The sequence below is a fragment of the Haemaphysalis longicornis genome, unplaced genomic scaffold (assembly GCF_048455015.1).
Source record: "Haemaphysalis longicornis isolate Haplotype H1 unplaced genomic scaffold, Haemaphysalis longicornis Haplotype H1 scaffold_3, whole genome shotgun sequence".
Lineage (NCBI taxonomy): Eukaryota > Metazoa > Arthropoda > Arachnida > Ixodida > Ixodidae > Haemaphysalis > Haemaphysalis longicornis.
Genome location: NW_027526335.1, coordinates 27375479 through 27388747, shown reverse-complemented (window position 1 = coordinate 27388747; position 13269 = coordinate 27375479). Strand labels below are relative to the sequence as shown.

Genomic DNA, 13269 nt, shown 5'->3' with positions numbered 1-13269 from the left:
GGGAAGACTGTGTCAGCAAGCCTTCCGTAAGCCTGCTACCCACATAATTAACATTCTTACAGGGTCACATTTAAAAGAACTTCAGAAGAGAACAGATCTTTTCTCTTGGGAATGTTTAGGCTACTGTCAAAAAGAAAGGAACCGAAACGCACCTTTTGTTTATTTCACCACTCATTTTCCCGCTACTGTTATAATTCTAGATAGATAATTTTATGCCTCACTGGCCTTTGCTTTACTCTTTGGTCTTACGATTGACATATGTTATTTTTGTATGGCTTGTTTAGTTTGCTCGTTGAAGCTGTTATTTTGTTTCGTTTACCGCACCTTATCGACTTGTTTTGCTTGTTGTGTTTGACATGTGTTTTTGTTATGCCGAAAAGAATGGTGCGTCTGTTGATTGGCTTGTGGACGATACCGGTGGGAAGTATATATGTGTGTTGTCATTTCATGCAAAAGAAAGTTGGAAATTTGCGCTCATCCTGTCACCCTCGTGTTTCGTCTTCTCGCGCAGTGTCATTCCTTCGTGGGCCATGAACCAACTAGCTAGCAACAAGTCCTATTGTAATGTCAGATTATTTTTTTCAAGCACAAACCAAAAAAGGCGCATTCGTGTCAATTTTCAATAAATTTATTGTGGTGATATTTTTTCTCTTCGCAAAGGTTGCCGTGCGATATAGAAAAAATTCACGCGTCTCCACGAAGGGAATCATGACGAGTGGGTGAAGCACTGGTGATCGTTCTTACCGTAAATCACCCGTGAGAGAGTGCTTACTGCAGCTAAAATGATTTTCAATCCAATCCAACACAATTAAATTTATTCCAATCCAATCCATTTCAATTCAATCCAATCCAATCCAATCCAAATTCAATTCAATCCAATCCAGTTCAATTCAATGCTCCTCGCGCATGCGCTGTATGGCTGGAGCACGCTCTCTCTCTCTCTCTCTCTCTCTCTCTCTCTCTCTCTCTCTCTCTCTCTCTCTCTCTCTCTCTCTCTCTCTCTCTCTCTCTCTCTCTATCTCTATCTATCTATCTATCTATCTATCTATCTATCTATCTATCTATCTATCTATCTATCTATCTATCTATCTATCTATCTATCTATCTATCTATCTATCTCTCTCTATTTCTCTCTCTATCTCTCTCTATCTATCTATCTAACCTTTTGTGCAGCTTTTATTTTGTTTTTGTTAACCTTTTGTGAACCTTTGTTCACAGATGTTTCGATTTGCACGGTGCTGTGCCGTGAGCACGGACGCCGGACGGACAAGTCTCGGCCTTAATGTGCTTAGCCCCTAAAAGAGGCGCAAAGAAAAGAAAGCAGGAGGAAAAATGAAGGGAAGTGAGGGAGGGTCGAGGTAGATGAAGGTGAGAGCAGGCCTCGAAGTGTAAGATAGGCAGGTCAGTGAGAAAGCGGGAAGTCCGGTTCTGTTCAAGAACTGCAAGAAGCAATTGTTTCTCACTGTAAAACTTTGCATCATGCCCCGATTCGATCCGTATAATACATAGTTTCGGGATAAACTTTTTTTCTCGCCGTATCTCACGACCCCTGTCAGCGCAGCCGCCTCCAGGAGATTTAAGAATAGCGTCGTGACGCCTCGCCCGTCATTTAGACCGCCGCCGTCGGCCTAAATTTAGGAAGACTCGCAGGGTCTTGTACCTCTGTGCTTTCCTCTTCGTCGAATCATCCTCGTAAACCGCGGCTTAACCGCTTTTCGCGTTATAAAAAGGTGGTGGGAGTGGGCTATTTATTCATCTTGGTATTTCTGCCTTTTTATGCCTGAAGGTAAAGTCCACCCACATATGCGAAAAAAAAAAAATGAAAGCAGCTTGCGATTTGCAAGTCTTCTTGTTCTTGCTGTCCCTTTTGTAAGGCGGGAATTTCAAACCGCACAACTTGCTTTTTAAAATGCGAAGAGAGAGGAGATGCTGTTATTGAAAGGACGGACAGGTAAGCCCCGTATGTAGTATAGCTCGGCTCGGGAATTTCGCTTCAGCCGTGTTCCCGATTGAAATTAAAGAAAGGCGGCGAAGAAAAGAGATCCCAAAAGCGCCAGGGCGTGATCGCCTCGTCCGCTCTCGTATAGCGTCGACGCCTAGTTTTCACGGCTCAACGAGCGAACGCGCGTGGGCGTGTGCGTGGCGTGCGCCCGCGTTTAGGGGCGTACACTGCGGTTCCTCGGTACCGGGCTGAAATGCGGCAGCGCGCGAGTAAATTCCACGGCTTTGAGAGGAAAACACGCGACGGTTTCGGAGCCTGTTTGGATAGCCTTCGAGCCGGTATAAGTGCGGCGGCCTCGTCGGGAGTGTATAATGTCCAACCCTCGCGGGACCTGTTCTGCCGTTGGCCGTTTATGCGTGGAATAGATCGTAATGGCCGTTTGAAGACCGCTCGGAGTTTTGCCGTTTGATCGCGGAACGAGCGAACGAAGTAGTAGCGAGGCCCGGTTTATTGATGAGAAAGGTGCCTCCAAGCCGTAGAGGTTAGCATCTCGGATGATGAAGTCGAAAAAATGGGCCTTCATGGAATAATGTCAAATGCCGCCTCGTTTATGACCCTCCCACCTTCGTTCCCACCTGTTTTGAGTTCTGTTGTTAGGATCAAGTACATATATAGGTTGTGGATCCAAATTATCACCTGCCTGCCTCTTCTCCCGTATTCGAACCTTTTTCTCGAAGTGTAGGCAGTGTTTCGCAAGAAATTATATGAACGGAAGCCCGAGAGGGGACCACGTGTGCTCTGCTTACGACTTCGGCATGTATTATACTAAGAATCTCTGAGAACCTCCAAGGTGCTAAGAAGCTCTGGGTCTGGACAGGCCTACTCTGGAACTTACGAAATAAGAGAATTCGGAGGCGAACAATGGGCTCGGGTAGCGCAGGGGAGGAGTGGGTGGAGGTCAATGGGAGAGGCGTTCATTCTGGCGTAGACCTTATTAGGATGTTGCTGCTGATGATGTTTAGCGACCGAAACTTAAGGTAGAATTCCCAATTTGGCCTTGATTCCTTATCGAGCTATGGGGGCTAGAACTGGACAGAAATGCATATTGCAACAAATAGAAAAAAAAACTAAGAAAATCGAGATTCATCGTCGCCCCGTTTTGCGTGCGCGTAAATAATTTTGCCGCTATTTTTTCGTAAGATTCTTTTTTTTTTAATTTTCTTGTTTATGCTTTGATCTGGTCGTTAGATGTGCGTACCTTGGCTGTTTCGTTATTTCGACGTCGTGGAAAGGAGGTCGCCTGCTATAACGACGCGCAGGGGCACTCACGTGACGCTGAGGGAGCCGATCTCGTGTCCGTCGGCGAACATCTTCTGCACGTAGAAGTAGCTGGTGTACTCGTGAGAGAGGAAGAAGGTGGAGCGGATGGGACAGCCGTTGGGGTTCTTGCGGTGCTCCTTGTTGAGCAGCGAACGGTAGTGCGGGTAGTTCATGCTGTTCATGGCCCCGTCGAAGGACATGATGATCATCTGGGGCACGTCCTTGGGCTCCAGCTCGCCAGGGATCCGCGTGCCGTCCGGGCTGCAGAAGCACTCCGGTAGCACGCACGCAGCTGGGTCGCACTTGGCCGCCACCTCCGGGTCCGGCGGGGGCCGCTCGGTGGTCGCTGCAAAGCGTCCATTACTCCTTACGTCACTCTTACACCTCGTTAAACTTTACGCACACGAGCATCTTTCTTACATCTTAGGCAGGGCGGTTCACCCAACAGTGCGTGAGTGTACAACAGTGTGTAGATCTCTAACGACGTTTTAGCTTCCATTTTTTCTCTCCATTTATCCGTTTCTATCTGCCTTGCCTCTTTTTTGGTTGCCTTTGCTGTTTTGGATTCTCCACTGTTCTTTTCGTATTTCATAGTTAGCTTTCTAGTCTTCCTTAACCACTGCGTGTCCACGCTTTTCCTCCTCTTCCTCTTTAGAGCTGGCTTCTCATCATTAACACAAAGCTTACAGTGAAGCATGCTTTACGTGACCGCTTCTCGTCGGACGGCGCAATCCCGGGCAGCCTCCGATTCACAGCTGTTGCAACGAATGTTCTCATACACAGCATTGTAGCACACCTAAAGCCCGTTATACATGGTGAGAATTTAGTCTGAGAATTCGCAGCTGCAGCGCCACTTGTGCGGCAAAAACGTTCTATTCTCTTTGTAGTGGCAACCTGCCAAATGTTTAGAACAGTCGAACTTCTCCTGTGAACACCGCCTGGCATTTGAAAATTTGTCGCCGCAGTGAAAATAGGAAACCAGATAGTTTTTTTCGCACGAGCAGCGCGCAGCTGCGAATTCGCACGTGAAATTCGCATGATGTAGAACGGGTGTGTATAATTCACAAGGCTCTATGTGGACTCTAGATCAAGTCTCCGTGGGGAAGCTTTGCAAAGCGCAACGCATTATTACTACCAAAATGCTTCGTTATCTTTTTTTTTCTATAGCGGAGTTTAAACAGCACTTGAGCATATCCGGCTTAATACGAGAAACTTTGGGCTGACAAAACCGTCGCTCAATAGGCATCGGAAGAAAAACCAAGTGAAGAGCAGCTTAAAATAAAGCATCCATTTATGCAAGTCATTCCAGTGGGGTTGTCTAAGATGTGTCAACTAAAAAAACCCTAACAACTCTGAGACGCGCGGGGTTATGCTTAAAAAGCAATGACAAGTGGCGAGCTATCCTTGCGAAGCATCAAAAAAGGACATACAGTTATTAAGTACCCCGTTGTAGTCATCGACATCTACGCAAAAAGACGGACATTTTAGAGTTGAACAAGAAATGCTAGCATTCTGCTACACGCTGTTATTTTAAATAAACACGTAATTCTTAACAAAAAGTAATTTTATGTGAAAGCCCCTTTCTGCACGCTCCTCACTCCCGGATACAAATGAGTATGTTGTTTTTGTCGTGTCCGATTTTTTCAAAGCGCGCCAAGCATGGCATCAACCCTATAGGGGCGTTAAAGCAGTTAGCGTTCCACGGGGCTAATGGGTGCCCCCTGTGCGCATTAGACTCAGCGCTCCGAGGGGCGTTGACTGCGCAACGCGATTGTGTGGCTGATGAGCCCGCACTCACTGCTCTCGACGGGCCCGCAGGTGAGCTCCTTGTTCTTGAAGGTGCAGAACTTCTTGTGGTCGTCGAAGTACAGCGAGGGCGGGCACGTCTGGCTGAAGGCCGTGCCAGCGGAGCATATGTAGAAGCGACGGCAGGTCTCCGGGTCGGCGAACAGTCCGTCGGGGAACGGACACTCGTAGTCCTCGGCCGGCGACGCGCGCCGCTGGCGACCCCCGCTCGCTTCTGCACGAAACGGGAAAGAAAAGGGTTGGGGAACAAATGGGACACGTGCACGGACATCGTCCCGAAAATTTCGCGTCCACGTGCTGCATTCAAACTTTTGCAAGTTACTCATTCCATACCTTCCGCTATCGCATCTTAACATCAGCCACCTCTCAAACCATCCTAAGGCGCGTCCTCTTTGACCTTGAGCAGCACGGGTATCTTCTTTCCTTCTCCTACACTCCGCAGCGCGGTCTTTTAAGTGCAGAGCACTGTATGGGCTAGCCCTGTCGCCTTAGCTCGCCAACGGTCGATGCAACTGTCGGAATCAGGCGGCGCAGCGAGATAACGGACCCACGTAGAGCCTTCTGTACCGTCGTCAGGGAGTCACGCTGAGGCTTCGAAAACCACGCGGTTTAAATAGTCATAACTGTTCAAACCTCGTGAACCGCTGGCGCTTGTCACACATCTCCCCGTTATTTAGGGCAAAGAAAACTGCAGGTACATTTCAGGCAAAATCTTTGTATATAACCGGCAGCCCCCGCGTTCAATTAGGAACGCTCGTAGGGTTGGTTTTTACGATAGTGAGCGAAAAAAGCGGCCGCGCAAGAAAGAAATGGAGCGTTCGAATTGACGCAGAAAGTCTCCAGCCGCGCAAGAAAGAAATGGCGCGTTCGAAAGGCCGCAGAATGGCTCCAGCCGCGCAAGAAAGAAATGGCACGTTCGAAAGGCCGCAGAAAGGCTCCAGCCGCGCAAAAGAAAAAAAGAGTGGGTGGGGGGTGGGGGGGGGGGGGCGTTCGAAAGGCCGCAAAACAGCTCCAGCATACCAAATTAAAGCAAGCGCAAAAAGAACAGAACTTCCGCTGGCGCAGTTTCAGGCAGGGGGTGCGCCAGTACTGCGAGGGCGGGAAATTTGAAATGCCGCAGTGAGCGGATAACGGCGCCGCAGCCCATTATGGCGAATCACTGCTCGCACTTCCGACAGCCTTCACATTGAGTGGAACGGCTTTAATTTTGTGTCTTCGCCGCCACGGGCTCCTCCTCTCCACCGCAAGGCGCCCTCCTCCTGCGGCGCTCACCTGCCTCTCCCATGTCAATGGCCTCAGACTTAATCTCGCCGATTTCACAAACGGTGCACTTATGCTTGTCCACGAAAACCCCGCTATTTGCTTTCATTTACTTATTGGATAAATAGCTTAATAATGCTGCGCTATTCAAAGTTCGCAACTACCACTAGCAATACCACTATGCATGTCAAAAAGACAACATGATCAGTTCAAATTTCCCCGCATGGTTAGCAACACGAGTTTATTTAATTTGTCAGCACTGCCACGGGCTCCTTCGATCTGGAGCGATGTTTCTCACGCCTCAATGAATAATAATAAAGCATCCCGGGGTCAATGTGAATCCACATTCCCCAGGTTAAGTGCGTTCAAAGGCACCTTTTGCAAGCTTGTAAATTTTCGTTACTGCTGAATTTTTACCTCACTTCATCGCTTGTTACCTGTTCTGTGTGCTTTCTTTGTTATAAAAATCAAGGTACATTTTCGTTGTTCTTGTGTGACCGTACTTATATATGCACAGATCCTCTTACACACTGTATTCACCCCCCTTACCGATTTATGTTCTGCTGCCATCGGTTAAGACATTGTGTTTTTTATACCTTGAGTTTGATTTTATTCTCATGATTTTGGTTGCATTTCGTAAAAGTGATGGTGGACTTCGGGAAGTCACGCAGGGGTGACTGAGGTGGAGAGTTCTAATTGCGCGGTGTGAACCGAACATCCGAAGTCACTCTTAGAGCACACACAGCCGCAGATCACAACGTCTCCCGGTGAACATGCTTTTGCATGGAAATGCTTTTGCACAGTTTGCTGATTGCCCTGCGCTCAGGTGCATCAAGCCCTCCTCTTTAAAGCTGGCTTCTCATCATTAACGCAAAGCTTGCAGTGAAGCATGCTTTACGTGACCGCTTCTCGTCGGACGGCGCAATCCCGGGCAGCCTCCGATTCACAGCTGTTGCAACGAAAGTTCTCATACGCAGCATTGTAGCGCACCTAAAGCCAGTTATACATGCTGAGAATTTAGTCTGAGAATTCGCAGCTGCAGCGCCACTTGTGCGGTAAAAACGGTCTATTCTCTTTGTTGTGGCAACCTGCCAAATGTTTAGAACAGTCGAACTTCTCCTGTGAACACCGCCTGGCATTTGAAAATTTGTCGCAGCAGTGAAAATGGGAAACCAGATAGTTTTTTTCGCACGAGCAGCTCGCAGCTGCGAATTCGCTCGTGAAATTCGCATGATGTAGAACGGGTATGTATAATTCACAGAGCTCTATGTGGACTTCAGATCAAGCCTCCGTTGGAAAGCTTTGCAAAGCGCAACGCATTATTACTGCCAAAATGCTTCGTTATCTTTCCTATAGCGGAATTTGAACAGCACTTGAGCATAGCCAGCTTAATACGAGAAACTTTGGGCTGACAAAACCGTAGCTCAACAGGCAGCGGAAGAAAAACCAAGTGAAGAGCAGCTTAAAATAAAGCATCCATTTATGCAAGTCATTCCAGTGGGGTTGCTAAAATGAGTCAACTAAAAAAGCCCTAAAACTCTGAGAAGCGCCGGGTTTTGATTAAAAAGCAACGGCAAGTGGCGAGCCCTCCTTGCGAAGGATCAAAAAAGGTCATACAGTTATTAAGTACCCTGTTGTATTCATCGACATCTACTCAAAAAGTCGGATATTTTAGAGTTGAACAAGAAATGCTAGCGTTCTGCTACACACTGTTATTTTAAATAAACATGTAATTCTTCTAAAAAAAGTAAATGTTATGTGAAAGCCCCTTTCCGCACGCTCCCCACTCCCGGATTTTGCTAGTTTCTTGAGCCTGGATAAAATCTAACCGCACGACATGAACAATTACCTTGGAAAAGTTGTGCAATTAAGCAATGTACCCCGGCCCTTACCAACCCATCCCTCACAAGACGGCCGGTGTGCACGTAAATACGCAAAGGCTCGTGTACGCCGGAGAAGCGAGTGTTAGCACCACATTTAGCTCCGCGTCAGCGCTTGCAAACAAAAGAGTAGACGCGCGACGACAATTGTCGGCTCTGCTACGCGGGACGCGCAAACATCGGATGTCCCACGGCAGCGTCGTCGCGACGTATCCGCCGCAGACGCCCCTCCATCTAGGTCACACAGGGTGCAGACGAAATGTGGCCTCTTGTATCGGGGTGGTCCTCCAGCCATCGTGTACCTCTACGATGCTCACTCTGTAGGCACACAGCTTCGTCCCGAGATTCCTCTCGGAATGAGGCTAATTGCAGACGTGCGCTTTTACCCTCACTCCCCGTGTGTCTACACCGCCCAGACGCCTCTCGTGTGTGTGCTCGAGCACTGACGTGCTGGTGTTGCCCGCACGACCGCGAGTGTGCGCCACGTGTGTGTGCCCGTGATTACCCCGGACAGCGGCGGTTGTCTTCGGAGGCTGCGCTTAAGGAATTGGCCGAAGACAATGGGAAGCCGTGCGGCCGCGCTAAGAGATGAGTTGTACTCGTGCAAATAAGTCTCTGTTCGTTGAAATGATTGTGTTTTGGTGAGTGGGTTCAAAGGAAGACGCTAGTTTGCTTCGGCCGGATAGGCGTGTCTTAGGGGGAAGCCCCTTATGGGCTGGGGCTGTTGGCGGCTCGTGTCGTCGTCGTCGTCGTCGTCTTCGTCGTAATCGTCGTTCCTCTTATGTAGTCATGGTGCTAAGACACCGGGAAACTCGCTTACGCCTCGCGCTAGAACGTAACGCGTACTAGAAAAACACCGGGACACGCGTTTACGGCTCGCGCTAGAGAGCTTCGTGCTTCAAAGATAAAAGACTGTATACCTCTGTATACTTCTGTATACCTCTGTATACCTCTGTATAACGCTGTATACCTATAACCCCCAACGGTTTCATTTCCGTTGGCAGAAACGCCAAGGCGCCAAGAATACACCTATACACTGCATATTTCGCCTCTCCTCAGGTTTCACGTTAGCGGAGATGGCCTGGGATTTTTTTCACGTTATATGTACATCTACCCTCTCCCCCCCTTCACACCTTTTTTTTTGCATAGCCGTGTTATAAAGTGATCTGCGCTTGCTGGTTGTATTGCGGAACTTGTGATTTATCAAACGTGATCCAGGAAACGCATCACAACTGCTTATTTAAAAAGTAATCGTGCAGGGTTTGTAAAGCAGAGACAGCATGCACTTGGAAAAGAAGCACAACTGATCGGCAAGTAAATACAAGCCGATAAGCCGATAAGCCGATCATCTCGTAATGTATTTATTTTACTCGTTCTTAATTTTATTTAATTCTTGCACGAGCTGGGTTCGGCCTCTTGTTCGGTACACAAAGCTTTCTTCACGAATTTCACGTACACACGGAAAGGTCACCTGTAAATTAATTCATACATAACTTACGAGAACTGGCTGGCGTTCGACTAAAATTGAAGCGACAACATGCACTTGTTCTCCAAAGCGGAGATGAAATGTTGACACCGAGAGAGAGTCATGTGGTCTTGAAGTGATCTCATGTGGTGGCCGTTAAAAGTAACCTATGACGTCATGCGCCGTCTTTCTTCTCCACTGTATAGTTGTTACTTCTTCCCCGCTCTGCCCTCGCGTCACCGAGGCTTCAAACACGGATGACGTGGATTTCTACGGTTCGACCCTCCTATCTATGGAAGAAAGTTTTCTTTTCTCCATGCTTTTATGCGTAATCTATGCATGCTTTATGCTTCGCCACTGACGGGGCTTTACGCTACACAGCGGTGAGGTATAAAATTAAGTTATAGCATCGAGAATGCCGAGGCATTCTGCAAGACTTCAAAAGCGACGACAGCCTGCTTCGGGAGTTACAAGTAATGACTAACACATCGTATCGACTAACACAACGGCTAGGGTGGGTCATCTTTAATTCTATAGAAATTAATGAAAGCTCAAGAAATATCTGAAAGTGAATATTTCTAGCTTGATATTGCGACAGGGCGCCATTCAACACTGAGTAGCAGCCTCGTTGTGAGATGAAAATTTAGGCCTTAAGGGGCACACCATTGTGCACCCATCGCAACAACGAGTTTGCTTGCATACATAAGGTGCGTACACGTGCCTAGTACCACGCGTCGTTTTTATTTTCCAGTGGGCCTTATGCATATGCGGATCCTCTCATTCATAATAGCCACTCGCCGCAGTAAGAAGGTTACGCGCAGCCTTTGTTTCTAATGACCGTGGGACACCCGGAGAAGAGAAGAGCTGTTGTGCCCGTGAACTTTTGTCTCACCTTTCATGGCTAACGTGGCCCCGTCTGCTGGATCGATCATACCTAAGGCATGGCTTGTATGGTCGAAGCCAAGCATGAACACAGACACTCAAGTACGATCAGTGCACTGTGGCTGGTAATCTCTCAAATTTATCGCTGCAGAGTAGCATAAACACGTTGTCCAGGACCTTCGCTTTGTCAATACTAGCGATTAACTGCTGCAACCGAATAAATAAATCAGCCGGCAGGTTCTGGCTAGACTCGTGGTGAGGTTGTGGCTAATGAAACGCTTCGACGGCGAGGTCGTTTGATGCCCGCGCCAGCTTCGCTGAGCGAGGAAGTCTGCTTGTAAAGAGGCCGGAGTTCTGGTCACAAAATCGAATTATTGATCTCGGTTGAGAGGACCTTTATTTCAATATAACGTAACCGTGTTCATCCCGCGTGCGCAACGCTGCACGGGCGCTATCGCAAGGCCAAACCAATAGCGGAGGTGGATCATGTAGAGTAAACAAAACAAAATGAAGAAAATAAACCTTAATGGTTCCTCTCGTCTAACAGGCACATCTTTGCGCAGCACATACACTGTTGCACGAATAAAACGGAACGAGGGGTCAGAGTTGAGTTTCAGCTCAGCGAGAGAGAGAGAGAGAGAGAGAGAGAGAGAGAGAGAGAGAGAGAGAGAGAGAGAGAGAGAGAGAGAGAGAGAGAGAGAGAGAGAGAGAGAGAGAGAGAGAGAGAGAGAGAGAGAGAGGAGAGAGAGAGAGAGAGAGAGAGAGAGAGAGAGAGAGAGAGAGAGAGAGTACATTCATTCTGGTGAAAACGGATGAGCGAGTTCGGGGTGTCTACTAACAGTAGTGAACACGACTTCGTTGCGTTTGGTGAGGAACGAGTTATTTCCTGAAATGTGAAAAGTTTGGATGGGCTTGGACAGAAAGACGTGGAAAGACGAGCTGGAGGCTTCCCGCCTGCACAGCAAGGGGCGTAACAATGTCACAGCTTTTCTGGTTTCATGGCCCCTTTTTTTCGGGAATGGGAAAGGAGTGGCGAGAGATAAATGCTATTCTGCGCCGGTAATATTACGTGCCCAGGGACTTCTGTCCTCCGTGCCTTAGCTAGCTGCATCACAGACGCAAAATAACAAAGTAACGGTAACAGGGGATGGACGTACAGGGATCTGGTTGCACGTATGTGAGTACGTCAGTGATAGCTGCCTAATGAGGCATTTGCATAACAGTTGCCCAGCGCTACCGGAAGACGCAAGACCCCACGCAGTGAATATTAAACCACACGAACTCAATGAAAGAGCGGTAAAGGAGACTTCCTCCTTTTATCCCTGGAAAGCAGTTTACCCCCGCTGGAAGAGGTTTTCTGACCTTCTCTCCAAGTCGCCTCACCCCGTCAGCTCAGCAGCCTCCGAATGGCAAACGCGGCCCGAAGTTTCCTCCTTGTCCACAGCCGGTGTGTTAAGCGAACCCTGGCCCGCAGACAGAGTGCAAGACGACGACGAAACAATCAGCGCGTCGTCCAGGGCAGCAATGTGCGTGACCCCCGGCGCGCCGGGATGGCGCGCATTCCCCAGCATCCTCCTCATCCTCCGGCGACGGCCGCTCAATGGCGAACGCGTGCACCGTACGCCCTTCGCGCCGGCCGCGTATGCACTCTCGCTCGCGCGCGCGCCCCGTTAGAGTGGGAGGCGAGGCGGCGGCTGCGGGTGTCGGTCGCTCCTGCGGAGGCTCTGCCACCGGTGATCCATCATTCTTCCTCCCGGAGGCATGTGATCTTGAGAGGCGGCCCCTGTCTGCATAATTGCCGCGCGATCAACGCGGGATGCCGTGGCGCATAAGCGCCGCGCGCTGCCACCACGCCGCCTGTGGGGGCCGCCGGCGACGAGAACAATGGAGCGTATTAAACCTGAACGCGCCTCTTATTTCTCCGCTGCTGCGGTCCGCTTTTTTTTTTTTTTTTGCATCACCCGGGACTCCGTTGACCCCAATGGGTGTTACGACGGGTACGGTTTAATGCCTGCGGCGAGAATTGAAGAAACCTTTATTTTATTTTCGCGAGGGCATTTTCGACTTGCACATTTCATAATTCCTTCCCGAGCAAACATTGCAACATCACGTATTACGCAGCCTTCTGCTGAACTCATAAGCGGTGGTTGTTAAGTGCATTTACTTGCTTAGTGGTTTCTGTTCCGACGGCGCAGTGAGGTACACTTGCGCACTAAACTATGCATCTACTCGTATTGCCACGAATAAAAAAGTTATTGTCCCGTTATTTGCATACGCAACGTTTACTCCGCGCAGGTACTCAGCGGGGCTCTTCCATTATCAGTCCTGGGCTCACCGAGGACGGTCTGAGGCCCACTGATACGGCATTCGTTTCGCACTTATATTCCCACGGCGAGGAGCGTCTTGGGACTACAGGCGGTAAAAGAGTAGTGATCGCCAACACCTGTCGTCGGGCTGCCACGTCATAGATGTTAATACACGATGTTAATACCACTAATGTTAATGCACGAAATCCAACTTTATGGGCTGTACCTTTATTTCGCACAAACTATAAACTACAGTCATTAACATATAACATTTCAACATTGCTGAATCAGCACAAAAACACAGGCGGAATGACTCGCAAGGAGCTGCGAAATCATTTCGTGCTGTTACAGGAATGATTACTTGTTGCGATTGACATCTTTCATTTTTTTTCACGAGTATGAACAAAA

The 13269-nt window shown here is 48.7% G+C and overlaps 1 protein-coding gene across 1 annotated transcript in view; it reads right to left on the bottom strand.

Annotated features, from left to right (window-relative positions):
• Cda4 (chitin deacetylase Cda4) overlaps positions 1–13269 on the bottom strand; it is an 87162-nt gene that overhangs the window by 3465 nt on the left and 70428 nt on the right. Inside the window, exons 2-3 of the mRNA XM_077702699.1 lie at positions 5061–5282; positions 3272–3608 (exon numbers count right to left, since the gene is read on the bottom strand). Coding sequence (XP_077558825.1) covers positions 3272–3608; positions 5061–5282 — 559 coding nt within the window. The remainder of the gene's footprint in view (positions 1–3271; positions 3609–5060; positions 5283–13269) is intronic.